This window comes from Aquarana catesbeiana, linkage group LG03 (genome assembly GCF_042186555.1).
Source record: "Aquarana catesbeiana isolate 2022-GZ linkage group LG03, ASM4218655v1, whole genome shotgun sequence".
Lineage (NCBI taxonomy): Eukaryota > Metazoa > Chordata > Amphibia > Anura > Ranidae > Aquarana > Aquarana catesbeiana.
In genome coordinates this window covers 607,708,031-607,726,650 of record NC_133326.1, presented here as the reverse complement: position 1 = coordinate 607,726,650, position 18,620 = coordinate 607,708,031, and the positions used below count along the sequence as shown (strand labels likewise).

The 18,620-nt window shown below is 43.7% G+C and overlaps 1 protein-coding gene across 1 annotated transcript in view; it reads left to right on the top strand.

Annotated features, from left to right (window-relative positions):
• The window catches only part of LOXL2 (lysyl oxidase like 2), a 121,415-nt gene that overhangs the window by 69,322 nt on the left and 33,473 nt on the right, over positions 1 to 18,620 (top strand). The window contains exons 6-10 of the mRNA XM_073622208.1: positions 776 to 959; positions 2,201 to 2,352; positions 6,079 to 6,246; positions 15,212 to 15,377; positions 17,239 to 17,482. Coding sequence (XP_073478309.1) covers positions 776 to 959; positions 2,201 to 2,352; positions 6,079 to 6,246; positions 15,212 to 15,377; positions 17,239 to 17,482 — 914 coding nt within the window. The remainder of the gene's footprint in view (positions 1 to 775; positions 960 to 2,200; positions 2,353 to 6,078; positions 6,247 to 15,211; positions 15,378 to 17,238; positions 17,483 to 18,620) is intronic.

Sequence of the window (18,620 nt, the reverse complement as noted above, 5' to 3'; positions counted from 1 at the left end):
GAAATATTTAAATTGTTTAATAATAAGTATACACAGACACCATAGTCTCAAGTGTGTTGATTTTGTCTTTGTAATAGACCCGTGATAGAAGGGAAGCAAACAGAAGTGTGGGTCCTGCTATTATGGACTTGTTTTTGTTGATGCAGGTTTTGGGGCTTTTCGTTGGTGCTGGGATGTCAGCCCTGCATATCTGAACCTCTTTAAAGTGAACCTGTGCTTTACCCCATGCAAGTCAAAGCAATAAGATCAATGTATCCATTCCTCTTGCTCCTACATATTCACCTTTTTATTACTTCCCCGCTGCTCCATTTAGTGTTAGGAGCGGTAAAAGCTGCTCTGTGTAAGCTACCAGGCTCATAAGTCATATGATCTTCCATACCTGAAAACATTGGGTATTTTCTTTGATCCCCAGCAGCTGAACAAAACATCAAGGGAGTGAAGGAAGGTACTAATAGCAAACCTGTTGCTTTGTCCTACATAACCTGCATGTAGGTTTGCTTTAAATGTAATCTATCATGAGAAAAACATGCTAGTAATCTGTTTGTCATGCTGACCCTCTTGCTCCAGTACTCTTCGCTACTGAACTGGAAATAAGGATTTCTAATGTTCCTGATCTCCATACTTTTTCTAGATCAGTCATACTTCTGTCCAGGCAGGTTCTATTGGAGATCTTTATGAAGAAATTGGTTAGACCAATGACACTGTCCAAACAGCTTAAAGCTAAAACTGGTTAAATTTATCATGTCTTTTTTGCTTTATTGATTGCACTTTGCAGCAACCATTGGTGCGCCTGAGGGGTGGAGCCAACACTGGAGAAGGACGAGTTGAGGTCCTGAAGAATAATGAGTGGGGAACTATTTGTGATGATCGATGGAACTTGGTTTCCGCCAGTGTGGTCTGCAGGGAGCTTGGGTTTGGCAGTGCCAAAGAGGCTTTATCAGGAGCACAGATGGGGCAAGGTAACATTAAGTGTAAATGTGATTGATTTTTCTGGGATACTTGACCAAATTAAACACGTGCTTTAAGTTTACAGTCCCTTTTAGATCTTAATACAAGCCTTTGACTTAATTTTAGAATGAAATTTCCACCGGGTCACATTGTTCCCTTGAGATAAGTCTGAGGAGTGTCTGCTCAGAGTATAGATATAGTCATAGGTCAGATCTCCCAGATGTACTTCAATACTTTATTGCAATTAGAGAATAGGAGTCATACCAGGGAACCACATTCCACATCTGACTAAGCTGCTTCCTGTTCATTGTGGTCTGACTAGAGATATTATAGCTCAGGGTTTTCATAGCTCTCTGGACAATCATAGCAGAAAACCTTTAAAATTCCAATATTATAAAATTAAAATTCCAAATCTTAGAGCATTGAAATTAACATAAAAACAGAAGTGTTAAACAGATGACAAATCAGACACATTGAATTAATTATCTAAAAAGACAAGATGTGGTAGAGGAAACACCCCATCATAGGTATGCCAGATTTTCTAATGTGTTTGTGCATTTGGGCACCATGTATTAATATTCATGCTTATACCTGAGTGGATATTGTTGTACCTTGATAAAGTGTTCCTGAAAGTTGTCAGAATATAGAACTTGCATTATAAAAGGGAGCTATAATGCAAGCTCTTTTGGCTCTGTTACTTATGGCGTGAAGACCACACTGTAAAAAAGCAAAACATATACACATTGGAGATTCCTTAATTGTCTGGTCAACTTTCGTGAGTTTACTTTCCAATTTAAGTCCTTACGGCCCCATTCACACCTGAGTGTAATGGGAACGCGTTTTTCGCTCACCGTTTTTTGCTCGTTCTTCATGCATTAAGGCATGCCATGCCTAGGGGAGAACCTTTTTGGTCATGGAGCATTGAGCGTTTTTTACAGTGCGCATTTTGGCACGTCTGTATGACATTTTGGCACTCGACAAACGTGCAACAAAACACGCATCGGCTACCCTCGCTTGGTGTGCCATTAACACTTAATGGCACTGCAAGCACGGCAGTTTGCGTTTGCAGAGTGCTTTCCGAAATGTGCATCAAAACGCACATTTCTGTGTGTTTTTTCGTGTGTTTACGAAATGCGCAGGTGTGAACGCAGCCTACAGCTTTTGCACATACCACAGCAGAGGGTCATAGTGTAAATAGCTAGTCATGTCTCTGAATTGTATAGCAAAATCACATGTCTCTGTGTCTCTGCAGGGATGGGCCACATTCACATGAGTGAGATCGAGTGCACCGGTTTTGAGAAGTCACTTATAGATTGCAAATTTAACATGCATACCCCCAGCTGTACCCATGAGGAGGATGCGGCAGTGAAGTGCAACATACCAGCCATGGGTTTCCAGAACCAGGTGAGAGCTCAGTCCAGCAAGATTAACATTCACAGGTCAGGTATACAGACGCATATTTCTAATAATTCTCAAGCTGCCAAATGTTTGTGCACGATATAGAATTATACTGAACATGATTGTAATTAGAGATTATAACAGTGTGCAGATCAGCCTCAGAACAAGGGCAGTTACAAAGGTGTCTGAGGTCACAAAACTATGCAGTGCTCCAATTGGACATAGCTGAGTTTTGGAGTGTCTTTTTGTAGGTGGCTACCTCAGATAAACAGCATTCATTAAGAAGTAGAAAGGTAGTTATACATCAGGGGTGTCCAACCTTTTGTCCCTACTGGGCCACATTGGAAGAAGAGGAATTGTCTTGGTCCACACATAAAATACACTAAAAATAAGGATAACTGATGAGCAGAAAAAGGGCAGATCACAAGTTAATGATCACTGATATAGATAATGTACCTATCTGAGTAATATTTTTTTTCTGTAATATTTTTTATTATAAAAGTAAAGAGGGCAACATAAAACTAGTGCAATATTTGACACTGTCTTTGATAATCTAACACATTATTATCTGGTTTGATGGATGTAGTAGCTATTTATAAGGTGCTCATCAGATATTTTGGTTCTAATTTTGCCCTTGAAAATAGTTGCTCAAAATATAGGTGCCACTGAAACTGATGTCATGAATAAGGAGTGATTGTGTAGCGTGGGATATTTTTTGATTGTTCAGAGTGGGATATTTTTCTTTGGGAAGATAAAACTTATAAAAGTCCAGTAAAGAGACTGTCAAGATTTTCTTCGGTCGCATTTGTACAAAACATTTCCCCCAAAAAATCAACAGTTTTAAGTAAGTTTACGATTTTGTGTTGGGCTGCATTCATAGCTGTCTTCGGCTGCAGGTTGGACACCCCTGTTATACATCATAAACAATCATTAATAACTAGATGGATGACCAGAGTCACAGAGAAAGTGAGAACTCATAGGGGTTATGTGTACTGTCCTTAGACCTCTTCTCCCACTGGCTCTGAGAGAAGAGACATTGCCCATGTGTCCAGGTACACTTTGAGGTGCTGTCTTCATATTTATCTTGGCCCACAATTTAGAGATCTGCCATTTTCTGCCTTAAAGTGTATATAAAGCCAAAACAAGTGTACCCATGAAATGATTTCCACCCCCTTCCAGTTTCTGTGACAACTCAAACATTTTTGATTTTCTATCACTTTCTGTACTGGAGACAAAGGTCATCAGGACCAGCAGTGATGTTTAAAAGAAAAGTATGACCAAAGCTTTTTTGGCCATGCTTCTCTTGTGGGTCACAGGAGTGCACTTATTTTACTCTCCTGTGACCCAGAGTCAGCTGATAGCGGGCTATTGCCCACTATCAGCTGACACAATACTAGGGTTTCTAGGAATCATGGACTTTATAGACACAAAAACACATGTGTACAAAAAAATTACAAACCAACTTTATTGATACATCATTAAAGCACTGAACTCTGTGAAAAGGTCTTAATGCACCCTCAGTACAGCAAGTGACTTTAACAAAACGTCACTTGCTTTGCATTAAATTTAGAAGAAAAGAAATTTAACCTTAAACTATGTAGAGAGTTCTTTACTTTAAGAGCGGCAAGGATGTGGAATTCCCTTCCACAGGCGATGGTATCAGCGGGGAGCATCGATAGTTTCAAAAAACTATTAGATAAGCACCTGAACGACCACAACATACAGGGATATACAATGTAATACTGACATATAATCACACACATAGGTTGGACTTGATGGACTTGTGTCTTTTTTCAGCCTCACCAACCATTGTAACTATTTATCTATTATTCCACTTTCTAAGTTTTTGGATTTAACTAGTTAAAAACCAGCCGCCGCAGCTGTACTGTGGCAGGTTGGGTCTATCACGTCAATCGCCATCATTGTACGTTGCTTCGTGTAATAGTGCGCGTGGGCGGCGGACGTGATGTCTGCCAGCCACCCGCGATCGCTCCACACAGAGGCAGAACGGGGATCTGCCAGCGTAAACATGGTGGATCCCCGTTCTGATAGGGGAACCGAGAGTGATCGTCTGTTCCTAGTGATTAGGAGCAGCGATCTCTCTACTCCTCCAGTCAGCCCAGCCCCCATACAATTATAAACACCTCCCAGGGAACACATTTAACCCTTTGATCGCCCCTGGTGTTAACCCCTTCCCTGCCATTGACATTTATACAGTAATAAGTGCATTTTTACAGCACTGATCACTGTATAAATGTCACTGGTCCCAAAAATGTGTCAAAAGTGTCCAATTTGGCCGCCGCAATGATGCAGTGCTGCTAAAAATTGCAGCTCGCTGCCATTACTAGTAAAGAAAATTAAAAATAATAAAAATATAATAAAAATGCCATAAATCTATCCCCTATTTTGTAGACACTATAACTTTTGCTCAAACCAATCAATATACGCTTATTGCGATTTTGTTTACCAAAAATATGTAGACAAATACATTCTGGCCTAAACTGAGGAAGAAATTATTTTCTTTAGATTTTTTATTTTTTTTGGATATTTATTATAGCAAAAATTTTTTAAATATTGCTTTTTTTCCAAAATTATCGGTCTTTTTTTGTTTATAGCGCAAAAAATAAAAACCACAGAGGTCAAATACCACCAAAAGAAAGCTCTATTTGTGGGGAAAAGAGGACATCAATTTTGTTTGGGTACAGCTTTGCAGGACCGTGCAATTGTCAGTTAAAACAACGCAGTGCTGTATTGCAAAAATGGCCTGGTCATTAAATGAGCAAATCCTTCCGGTCCTTAAGTGGCATATCCTTCAACTAATAGCTTAAATCACGGCAAAATCACCCAAACAAAATCCCACGATGCGTGTCGACCAAAAGAACCTCTTTTGGGCACCACATGTCGTGGAATTTTTTTTGCACAATTTTGCCGCAATTTGCACGACAATTGTGGCAAAATCATGGAGTGATTGGGGTGATATTAGAAGTAATGGCATTGGTAACGCGTCCTGCGTTTTTGCAGCCGTTTATACACCAAGCTCTAATATAAGGAGCCATTGTATAACGCCACTATGGACCTTGCTTTGTGCACTGGTGTGCAGTCATGTTGGAACAGGAAGGGGCCATCCCCAAACGTTTACCACAAAGTCAGGAGCATGAAATTGTCCAAAATGTCTTGGTATGCTGATGCCTTAAGAGTTCCCTTCACTGGAACTAAGGGGCCCAACCCCTGAAAAACAACCCCACACCATAATCCCACACCATAATCCCCCCTCCACCAAATGATTTGGACCAGTGCACAAAGCAAGGTCCATAAAGACATGGATGAACGAGTTTGGGGTGGAGGAACTTGACTGGCCTGCACAGGGTCCTGACCTCAACCGATAGAACACCTTTGGGATGAATTAGAGCGGAGACTGTGAGCCAAGACTTATCGTCCACATCAGTGCCTAACCTCACAAATGTGTTTCTGGAAGAATGGTCAAACATTCCCATAGACACAATCCTAAACCTTGCACCCTACCCAGAAGAGTTGAAGCTGTTATAGCTGCAAAGGGTGGACCGCTCAATATTGAACCCTACGGACTAAGATTGGGATGCCACTATATTGCCAAATACTTTTGGCAATATAGTGTATACAGCATCATGCTATATTAATAACTTAGAGGGTAAACTGAGCATGCAACTGCTGTTTGAAGTACTTCCTTACCTGAGATGGTCTGTTTCTATATAGGTTCGGCTGAATGGCGGACGTAACCCCACAGAGGGAAGAGTGGAAGTTCTAATGGAGAATAATGGCACCCTGCGCTGGGGCACTGTGTGCAGTGAGAACTGGGGCACATTGGAAGCCATGATTGTTTGTCGCCAGCTAGGACTAGGATTTGCTAGCCATGCTTTCCAGGTAAGGACTGGATGTTACCCAAACAGCTGTCCTGTTCTGAATACTGGAGCACCAGGACCGTCTTAATAGTATCATGGGCCCCTGGGCAAAGTAATGCTCTGGGGCCCCTACAATGGAGACAGCGCAGGTAAACAGACATCAAGTAGGTAGGAGGCAGACAAGCGGAGCTACCCCTTTTGGGTGGAGCTCCGCATTAACTACATGAACAATCATTCTGTACAGCAAAGAAACAGTGGGAAAATACTACATACATAAAGTAACAAAGATGTCCTGTGCATATAATATATCTGCTACAATGATGCCTCCCCAGCACTCTGACCTCTCTACACCCCAGATACCCCCCCAGCACTCTGACCCTTCTACACCCCAGATATCCCCCCAGCACTCTGACCTCTATACACCCCAGATACCCCCCCCAGCACTCTGACCCTTCTACACCCCAGATATCCCCCCAGCACTCTGACCCCTCTACACCCCAGATATCCCCCCAGCACTCTGACCCTTCTACACCCCAGATATCCCCCCAGCACTCTGACCTCTCTACACCCCAGATATCCCCCCAGCACTCTGACCCTTCTACACCCCAGATATCCCCCCAGCACTCTGACCCCTCTACACCCCAGATATCCCCCCAGCACTCTGACCCTTCTACACCCCAGATATCCCCCCAGCACTCTGACCCCTCTACATCCCAGATATCCCCCCAGCACTCTGACCCTTCTACACCCCAGATATCCCCCCAGCACTCTGACCCCTCTACACTCCAGATATCCCCCCAGCACTCTGACCCCTGTACATCCCAGATATCCCCCCAGCACTCTGACCCCTCTACACCCCAGATATCCCCCAGCACTCTGACCCCTCTACACCCCAGATATCCCCCCACCATTCTGACCCCTCTACACCCCAGATAACCCCCCACCATTCTGACCCCTCTACACCCCAGATATCCCCCAGCACTCTGACCCTTCTATGTCCCAGATATCTCCCCAGCATTCTGACCCCTCTACACCCCAGATATCCCCCCAGCACTCTGACCTCTCTACACCCCAGATATCCCCCCAGCACTCTGACCTCTCTACACCCCAGATATCCCCCCAGCACTCTGACCTCTCTACACCCCAGATATCCCCCCCAGCACTCTGACCCTTCTACACCCCAGATATCCCCCCAGCACTCTGACCCTTCTACACCCCAGATATCCCCCCAGCACTCTGATCCCTCTACACCCTAGATATCCCCCCAGGACTCTGACCCCTCTACACTCCAGATATCCCCCCAGCACTCTGACCCCTCTACACCCCAGATATCCCCCAGCACTCTGACTCCTCTACACCCCAGATATACCCCCCAGCACTCTGATCCCTCTACACCCTAGATATCCCCCCAGGACTCTGACCCCTCTACACTCCAGATATCCCCCCAGCACTCTGACCTCTCTACACTCCAGATATCCCCCCAGCACTCTGACCCCTCTACACCCCAGATATCCCCCCACCATTCTAACCCCTCTACACCCCAGATATCCCCCCACCATTCTGACTCCTCTACACCCCAGATATCCCCCCACCATTCTGACCCCTCTACACCCCAGATATCCCCCAGCACTCTGACCCTTCTACACCCCAGATATCCCCCCAGCACTCTGATCCCTCTACACCCTAGATATCCCCCCAGGACTCTGACCCCTCTACACTCCAGATATCCCCCCAGCACTCTGACCCCTCTACACCCCAGATATCCCCCAGCACTCTGACCCCTCTACACCCCAGATATACCCCCCAGCACTCTGATCCCTCTACACCCTAGATATCCGCCCAGGACTCTGACCCCTCTACATCCCAGATATCCCACCAGCACTCTGATCCCTCTACACCCCAGATACACCACCAGCACTCTGACCCCTCTACACCCCAGATATCCCTCGCCACTCAGACTCCTCTACACCCCAGATATCCCCCAGCACTCTGACCCCTCTATGTCCCAGATATCCCCCAGCACTCTGACCCCTCTACATCTTAGATATCCCACCAGCACTCTGATCCCTCCACACCCCAGATATCCCACCAGCACTCTGACGCTCTACACCCCAGATATCCCCCCAGCACTCTTACCCCTCTACATCCTAGATATCCCCCCAGCACTCTGTCCCCTTTACATCCCAGATATCCCCCCAGCACTCTCACCATACACCATGTGACCCCACTACATCCCTGATACCCCCTACACTCTGGCCTCTCTACATCCCTGATACCTCTAGCACTATAGCCACCCAAGCTACCCCAAGTATTGCTACCCCCTATACACCCCGAATCCCCCCCTCAGCATTGTTTTCCTCAATACACCCTTGATATCCCCCAGCACCATTATTCCATCCAAGTAGTACCCCCTTTTCCAGTGGAAATACAGTGCATGTAAACTTTTGGCTATGTGCCCACCTCCAGCACTGGACTCACCTATACCAATCAAGCAGGCAGAAGGAGGGGTGGAGGAGGGAGCATACTTCTGGGCATTCCAAGCCCTTCTGTGTAAACAGTGCTGGACAGCTGGGCTCACCATGACACCATCCACAATGCTACTTCCACAGGTGGGCTCTCAGTGCTGCCGACTCAGCATCTCCCACTCCAGCTCCTACCCCGCAGCCTTCGAGTCCCGAGCATTCAAACTGCAAGGGGCGGGGTTAGAGCATTACTGGCGCTCCGGCCCCGCCCCTCCCTGCTGGCTGTGAAATAGGTATCATTCTGCAGCACGGCGCACCGCTGCCAGCCTACCTCCCCTGTGTATCTATCACTCTCAGTGCCATCATGGGGCTCCTAATTTTGGGACAACGTGGGCTCAATGACCAGCTATTTTGGGGGAAGTGCAAGGGCCCCCCATGCAGCTGGGGTCCCTGGGCAGTGCCCAGTTGTGCCCACTCATTAAGACAGCCCTGTGGAGCACCGTCAGTGTCTACTTTTTGAATATGGATATACAGCTCAGTGTGTGTAAGATTCCCTTTAAGAAAATCCTCCATCAGGTCTGGCTTGGCTGGTGACATAACAAAGCAGGATAACATGTCTTGCTCCTGAGCCTTTACAGGAATGTTCCCTGGCTTCATTCCACAGTGTGGAGAACAGACATTGTTCCATGCACAGCAGCTGTAAGCAGATCGTGTAATGTTGTGCAACATGTAGGATTAGCAATGCCAAAGCCCCTGGGGGCGGCAATTTATAATGTCTGTAATAAAATAGATGTTCTCGATCAGACCCTTTGGATTCACATAAAGAGAGATGCACATAAATATGTCAAATAGAAATTACCAGAATTTTCTTTAAAGCTTATGTTACCCCAGGTAGTACTGGATGTCTGTTCCTGTATCCCATGGATGTATGTAATAACAAAGAGCAGTGATTTGCATTCCTCCCTTAGCAACCAATCAGAACCTGGCTTGTAATTGCAGAATACATTCAACTTATAAAAGGCTGAAATCTGATTGGCTAACAGCCTATCTCTTGTACAATGAGCCTCATTTATCAAAAGCGCCAATTAAGAATGTCCTGTTATTCCCATAACAATCGACCAAATTTAAACTGTCATATTTACAGGAAGATTTGAAAATAAAAGTAACATTCTGATTGGTTACCATGGACAGCAGTTCTACAGACGAATTGAAGTAAAGTTGTATCTCAGTAAAATATCTGCTGATGCTTAAAGTTGACTCATCATTTGAAGGAATTTTAAAGTAGATCTGAACATTATCTAGATGACATTTACTATCAAACAATTGCAATTTTTCCTCATAAAATATTTATAAATTATTTTGAATTTTTCATATCTCATTGCTACTGATGCAGGCTATCTCCTGTAGCCTTTTTCAGACACTTCCTATCTACATGCACTCGCTCCAGTTTCAGTTGCACAGCACTGTGGACTATGCCTGCGCAATATGCAGTTGTCACCCAGTAGCAGGAAGTGTCTTTTTAAAAAGAAATTTTAGGTACTTATATAGCGCCATTAATTTATGCAGCGCTTTACATATCCATTGTACATTCACATCAGTCCCTACACCCTCAAGGAGCTTACAATCTAAGGTCCCTAACTCACATTCATACATACTAGGGACAATTGAGACAGGATCCAATTAACCTACCAGCATGTCTTTGGATTTTGGGAGGAAACCAGAGTACCCGGAGGAAACCCACGCAGGCACAGGGAGAACATGCAAACTCCAGGCAGGTAGTGTCGTGGTTGCGATTTGAACCAGCAACCCTCTTTACTGCTAAGTGAAAGTGCTATCCACTACACCACTGTGCCGCCCATTATGACAGGATCTGCAGGTATTCTTTTATTTATTATCCAGAATATACAAAAATGTATTTGCATTTGGTGGAGTGCGTTCCCCAACCTATAATAACAATAGCAAAATTAATGAATCTGAAAATAAAGGGAATAAACGGCACTCAAATGACTTACCAATCTGTATTATTTATTAACTTTATTACTTTATAAATAAAAATGTGGTTAAAGGAGAAGTACAACCAAAGCTTGTTTGGCTGTACTTTCCCTGTGGATCACAGGAGTGCAGTTCTTTCTCCACTCCTGTGACCCCTTTTCAGCAGACAGCGGACTGAAGCCTCCTGTCGGCTGATGCCACAGAGCCAGTTCAGGCTGGGGCAAGATCGCGACAACCCACCCACAACCCTGGACCGGCACCTGGCCCAGTACTCTCAGGTCTTAGAGCTGAGGGGAGACAGATGCAGCATCAGACCCATGCTGCATCCACCTAGGTAAGTATGATTCTGAAAAAAAAAAACATACTTATCTTTTAAGTGATTTGAGTGCACCATATTTTCTTTATTTTCAGTTTCAGTTTGTATGTTATTCTTTTATTACAATTTGCAGATTTTAAAAGATTACAAACAACTTTTGTAATAAACCACCATTCTAAACTAGCGGTTCTCCAGAGGTTTCTAGGGGTTCCTTGAGCTGTGGCTGATTGAATAACAACAAAAATATCCAGAAAAACGCATTTCAAAAAAGTTACAAATTGATTTGCATTTTAATGAGTGAAATAAGTATTTGATCCCGTATCAATTAAGATTTCTGGCTCCCAGGTTTCTTCTATACAGGTGACAAGCTGAGATTAATCTCAGCTTGTTACCTGTAGAAAAGACACCTGTCCACAGAAGCAATCAATCGGATTCCAATCTCTCCACCATGGCCAAGACCAAAGAGCTGTCCAAGGATGTCAGGGACAAGATTGTAGACCTACACAAGGCTGGAATGGGCTACAAGACCATCGCCAAGCAGCTTGGTGAGAGGGTGACAACAGTTGGTGCGACTATTCACAAGTGGAAAAAACACAAAATAAATGTCAATCTCCCTCAGTCTGGGGCTCCATGCAAGATCTCACCTCGTGGAGTTTCAATGATCATGAGAACGGTGAGGAATCAGCCCAGAACTACACAGGAGAGTCTTGTCAATGATCTCAAGTCAGCTGGGACCATAGTCACCAAGAAAACAATTGGTAACACACTATGCCGTGAAGGACTGAAATCCTGCAGCGCCCACAAGGTCCCCTTGCTCAAGAAAGCACATGTACAGGCCTGTCTGAAGTTTGTTAACGAACATCTGAATGATTCAGAGGAGAACTGGGTGTAAGTGTTGTGGTCAGAAGAGACCAAAATCCAGGATTGCTGCCTATGACCCTAAGAACACCATCCCCACTGTCAAACATGGAGGTGGAAACATTATACTTTGGGGGTGTTTCTCTGCTAAGGGGACAGGACAAATTCACCATATCAAAGGGATGATGAAGAGGGCCATGTACTATCAAAACTATCAAGTGAGAACCTCCTTCCCTCAGCCAGGGCATTGAAAATGGGTAGTGGATGGGTATTCCAGCATGACAATGACACAAAATATACGGCCAAGGCAAGAAAGGAGTGGCTCAAGAAGAAGCACATTAAGGTCCTGGAGTGACCTAGCCAGTCTCCAGACCTTAATCCCATAGAAAACGTGTGGAGGGAGCTGAAGGTTCAAGTTACCAAATGTCAACCTCGAAACCTTAATGACTAGGAAAGGATCTGCAAAGAGGAGTTGGACAAAATCCCTCCTGAGATGTGTGCAAAGCTGGTGGCCAACTGTTATTGCCAAGTACTAAGTCATGTTTTGTGAAGGGGTCAAATACTTATCTCACTCATAAAAATGCAAATAAATTTATAACTTTTTTGAAATGCGTTTTTCTGGATATTTTTGTTGTTTTTCTGTCTCTCACGGTTAAAATAAACCTACCATTAAAATTATAGACTGATCACTTCTTTGTCAGTGGGCAAACAGGGGATCAAATACTTTTTTCCCCTCACTGTATAGGGGGGGGGGGGGCATTCATCCCACTGACCACCACTGTATGGGGCATGTTTCCCACTGATCCCCAATAAACTGGTTTTAGCAGGGGTTCCCCGAGACCTAAAAATTCTTTCAAGGGTTCTTCTGGGGTAAAAAAGTTGGAAAAGGCTGACCTAACATGTTATAGCATATATGAGATTTTGGGTCTAGATATAGTTTAAACGTAAACTGTATTTAACCCGCTTTATAACTTGTTCACTTAGAGGTTATATCATATATGTTTTGTCTGCTTCATTCTACATGTTCTTCATGCCAGTTATTATAATTACCATGCAATAGCGTGCTGGCAGGACATGGAGGGACATGTAGTTTTGAAAGATGTTAGAGACCCAGAGGTCAGCTATCTGTGCCTACAGGGGTGGAAAAATCCATAGTGAACACATTGTAAACGTTGTTTGCATATGCTACGCTTATACCTAAAGGCCATGTTGTGAATGGAAAGTATGTTGCTTTGCTGGGTATGATATTTACTGTCTAGAATAGAACAGTGTGCTGTCATCTGTGCCCAGGGGTGTAACTAGGAATGTGTGTGCTCAACACAGAAACCATAAGAACCCATCTCAATGGTTTGCTCTATGCATAGAAATCTCTGACATTTTTCGTGATATTTTCCTGTTTTTTACTGTCACAACCCCATCTTGATGGTGGTCACGACTGTTTGCAATTCAACATTAATATTCAACAAAGAAGTCTGTGTGAGTTATTTACTACAGTAGTATCTCACCTAGTGGACGGATAATAAATAACTCATCTGGGCTTAATGTGTGAAAGGATAAGTTGCTCAAAGAAACCATCCAGGTGTTTGCTGTCATAGTCCAATCTGCACTAGAAAAATGACTACTGAGATCTGATTGGCTGCTCTGGGCAACACAATTGTTTTACTTTTCTCTAGGTTATATAAATTAATACAATGGAGAACCTCATCAAGCAAGAACATTTTACAATTTACATCTGCTCATTTGTCCCTGAATGCGTAGGGCCCTAAACATGAGTACCACTCATACAGCCTTCAACCCTTTCCAGCTGCAGCCTGCCTTAGACTTTGACAGGCTTCAGGCAGCAGGGTTAGATGCTCCATCTATGCCTCCAAGGAGCAATGAAATGTCAGGATGCACACACAGTCAGCAGCCAGTTGCCCCAGTGTGCAAGGGGCCTTAAAGTGACTTGGGAGACACAGCCTACAAGCTGGGGACTTATCCTATAAAACTAAAGACCAGTGTGCTCAGTGGGTCAGCCATGTTCCCTACATCATTAACAAAGAAGCCTGCACAACAGAATCATGTGACAAGAGACCTAAGTGCCTTGCAGAAACCCAAATGAGAAGTTTGCTGTATCTGGCTGCATTGAGTACGAGAGGAGGTGTTCACTAATCTTTACTTTCTGTCCTAGGGTGACATTACTCGTCCATTATACAGTATGGGGAGCATTGTCACCAGGGACAGGTAGTGTGTTACTGGCAGGATTTAGGTGGAAACATTAAGTAAAAAAGCCTAAAAAGAGAAATCTAATGAGTCCAACACATCTTAGTCCGTTGGGATCAGTATTGAGTTGGCCAACCCTTTACAGCTATAACAGCTTCAACTCTTCTGGGAAGGCTGTCCACGAGGTTTAGGAGCGTGTCTATGGGAATGTTTGACCATTCTTCTAGAAGGGCATTTGTGAGGTCAGACACTGATGTGGATGATAAGGCCTGCTCTAATTCATCCCAAAGGTGTTTTATCAGGTTGAGGTCAGGACTCTGTGCAGGCCAGTCAAGTTCCTCCACCCCAAACTCGCTCAGCCATGTCTTTATGGACCTTTATGCACTGGTCCAAATCATTTGGTGGAGGGGGATTATGGTGTGGGCTTTGTTTTTCAACCGTTGGGCTTGGCCCCTTAGTTCCAGTGAAGGGAACTCTTAAGGCGTCAGCACACAGCAGACATTTTGAACAATTTCATGCTCCCAACTTTGTGGGAATAGTTTTTCCTCTTCCAACATGACTGCACACCAGTGCACATAGCAAGGTCCATAAAGACATGACTGAACGAGTTTGGGGTGGAGGAACTTGACTGGCCTGCACAGAGTACTGACCCCAATCTGATAGAACACCTTTGGGATGAATTTGAACGGAGACTGCGAGTCAGGCCTTCTCATCCAACATCAGCGCCTGAGCTCACAAATGCACTTCTGGAAGAATGGTCAAACATTCCCATAGATACACTCCTAAACTTTGTGGACAGTCTTACCAGAAGAGTTGAAGCCATTATAGATCCAAAGGGTGGGCCAACTCAATATTGAACCCTATGGACTAAGACTGGGATGCCATTAAAGTTCATGTGTGAGTAAAGGCAGGCGTCCCAATACGTTTGACAGTATAGTATATTTTACATCATTGGTTTTGGATTGAGATGTGCTTTAAGCATGCATGCTGTGTTTTCTGGATAGTTTTTGCTGTTCACTGAATATTAGTTATTAGAGTTGCCCTTTAATGTTGTGCTGTATATAGCAGCAATAAGCCAGCTGTTGATTTATTTATTTTTTTGTAGTGTCAATGATTTTGGTATTCCCAGAGCATTGAGAATTGTCTTCCTTCCACAGGAAACCTGGTACTGGCAGGGTGATGTCACGGCTGATGATGTCATTATGAGTGGAGTGAAGTGCTCAGGCACAGAGATGTCCCTATCACACTGCAGACATGACGGGCCCCACATCAACTGCCCCAAAGGAGGAGGACGATTCGCTGCCGGAGTGTCTTGTGCAGAGAGTGAGTTCTTTATACCCCATATCAAGGTTTATTACAGTATTCAGCGCTGTTCATACCAGGAGTAAGGATGGGCGAACGGTTTGGCCCGAGCATAAGTTCGGGCCGAACTGTGGTTGTTCGGATGTTCTGCGAACACCGAACAATATGCGGTGTTGGGGGGAAATTCAGAACACCGTTAAAGTCTATGGGACACTAACATGAAAAATCAAAAGTGTTAATTTTAAAGGCTTATATGCAAGTTATTGTCATAAAAAGTGTTTGGGGACCTGGGTCCTATGCCAGGGGACATGTATCAATGCAAAAGGGGCAAGGGTTGTGGGGATGAGGCCCTTGTCCCCATCAACATGGGAACAAGGTGCTTTGGAGGGCTTCCCCAAAGCACCCTCCCCATGTTGAGGGCATGTGGCCTGGTACGGCGCTCTCTCGTCCCCCCCTCTTTTCCTGCGGCCTGGTATGGATTTTGGGGGGGACCCCTACGCCATTTAAAAAAAAAAATTGGCGCAGGGTTCCCCTTAATTTCCATATCAGACCTGAAGGGCCTGGTAATGGACTGGGGGGGGACCCCATGCTCTTTTTTTCAATTAGTTTTATCTATATTGCCGAGACCCTACAATTCATTAGAGCCGCGATCAGTTTTAAATGACTTTTTTTCCTTTAGAAATGTCATTTTTCTGTGGTAATGTTCTAAACACGGGGAAAATGCGCCACTTTACAGGCATACTATAGACACCTCCCAGGCACGATATTAAAAGGAATATTTCATTTTTATTGTTTCACTTTAAGCATTAAAAAAATCACTGCCCCCCAAAAAATGGCCGTTTTTAAAAAAAAAATTTGCATTGATACATGTCCCCTGGGGCAGGACCCCAAACACTTTTTATGACAATAACTTGCATATAAGCCTTTAATATTATCACTTTTGATTATTCATGTTCATGTCCCATAGACTAACAGTGTTTGTGTGTTCTGCCAAATTTTTTGCCTGTTCGGTATGTTCTGGTGCGAACCGAGCCGGGGGGTGTTCGGCCCATCCCTAACCAGGAGTGAGAATTATCAAGATTCTGTCCTCACTTCCTGCCCCTGTCACTTACACACTTTTCCCCCTACTTGCAGGAGCTGATGAGGAGGCACCTAAAGTGATGATGCAGCTTTTCCAAATGATATATTTTCAATAAGGAAAAGTACATGTTTATTTCCATAAATATAAAAATATGTCTGTAAATTCCACTTACAGTTACTGCCTAAACATGGTCCATGGCTACCCAGGTGCATTGTTAATGTTTGACATTGTTAGAGACTGTAATCTAGTATTTTCAATCAGACTTTATCTGAAATCATGTGTAAAAAAAATAATGTATGATATATATATATATATATATATATATATATATATATATATATATATATATAAAATGTTTTATGCTCAACAAAAACATTACAAAAGCTATATGTCCTATTTTACATAATATATAATAATTAAAGCAGATCTGAATTTGTCTGTTTAGTTATTATGAAGAGGGGGTTGTCTTGAAAACATTTTTACGGTATATGGAGGTACAGGTAGTTATGGGGCACATGTTGGGGGTGTTTGAGATAAGCTGACCCTCCACCTACTTGGTAGGCATTGGCTTTTATAAGGGGATACATAAATTCATAAATCTGAAAAACCCTAACACATTGAATTAATTGTAAAAACTTCTCTGAGCTGCCTTGCAGTACTGCTCACCCCGGGGACTTGACTAGATTGCCCTAATGGTAAATAGAGCCCAGTTCCCTTCTCACAGATTAGTTATATCTCATGATGTTTCTTTGTATTAAAGGAGCCCAATAATGTATATCTGATTCTCTTTCTCCCTGGCAGCTGCCTCTGATCTTGTCCTCAATGCTCCTCTGGTTGAGCAGACCACATACTTGGAGGACAGACCCATGTTTATGCTTCAATGTGCCCATGAAGAGCGTTGCCTGGCCTCCTCAGCTGACCGTGCCAGCTTTACGACTGGATACCGTCGCCTTCTACGGTTCAGCTCCCAGATACATAACAATGGACAAGCTGACTTTCGACCTAAGACAGGGCGCCATGCCTGGGTATGGCACGAATGCCACCGGTAAGTCATTAGCCAAATCCCACAATAGCACTAATGCACTGTATTAATAAAGGGAGTATTGGTGACAAAAGTGGTCTATGTATCAGAATCCCTAATCACTTTTATGGTGGTTATACATGTAAGGATTAGTCATTCTTTGTTGTAAGTATGACCACCCTTAGAGTGATGAGAGTAGAAGAGCATTTTAATCACAACCTCATCACTTGTTATACCCTACCATCCTTAAAGTACCCTTTACCACCACCACCACCACATGGAACTAATTGCCATATTGGTTTTAAAAAATCCCAATCTAAAGACTTTTTTTTTTTACATACCTAAATCTGTGGTCACACGACACTTCAGATACTGAGTCTTCTCTCTTCAAGACTGCAATGTGGAAGAGTCCTTCTTTATTTGCCTATGTTGCACATTGGTTGGTCATTGGCAGGGTCCTCAGTCTCCAAGAGACTGCAGTGGTGTGATGTTGTTATGATAAGAGGACTAGTCATCAGCCTACACAAACATGCACATTGCTGGATCGCTGGTCTCCACTTCAAATTGAGGCACCTGTGACAGATGCATGAAGGCGGAATGGTTGGAAGGAAGGATTTAACTTTGTCCAGAGATGTACTTTAAAGTGAACCTACATAGGTAAAGCAAAGGTTCGCTTAAAAAAAAAAAAAACTACCCTGACAGCTTCTTTTTAAAGTGTGTACTACATGCCCTAAAATATAAAATGGACATTTAAAGATTGCCTTTATGGTCACATACCTTGTATTTATTTTAGAGCTCCCTGGGCGTTGTAGTATCTAGGAGTTAACAAGTCACATGCCTATGAGTGTTATCAAATTTAGGCGTACATACACCTTAGGTTTGTTGCGTTAAGTTTAAATGGTTCTACACTTTTTTTCTTCTTCTTGTTATTTGGATGTCTTACATGAATGGTCGAGAACTTGGCCAAGGGGCAGTCAGCTCAGGTGACTTAATAAAAGAGGATGTTTACAGTTTTGCCCCCTTCCCTTCTGCATGCCTTGGCACAAGTCAGGCATTCGCTTAGATGCAGCCAAACACTTCCCTGCAATCATCCTCAGAAATGAGCAATTATACTTCAGTGTATTTTCACATCCAAAACTAGTCCCGGCCAGATGGGGGTGGG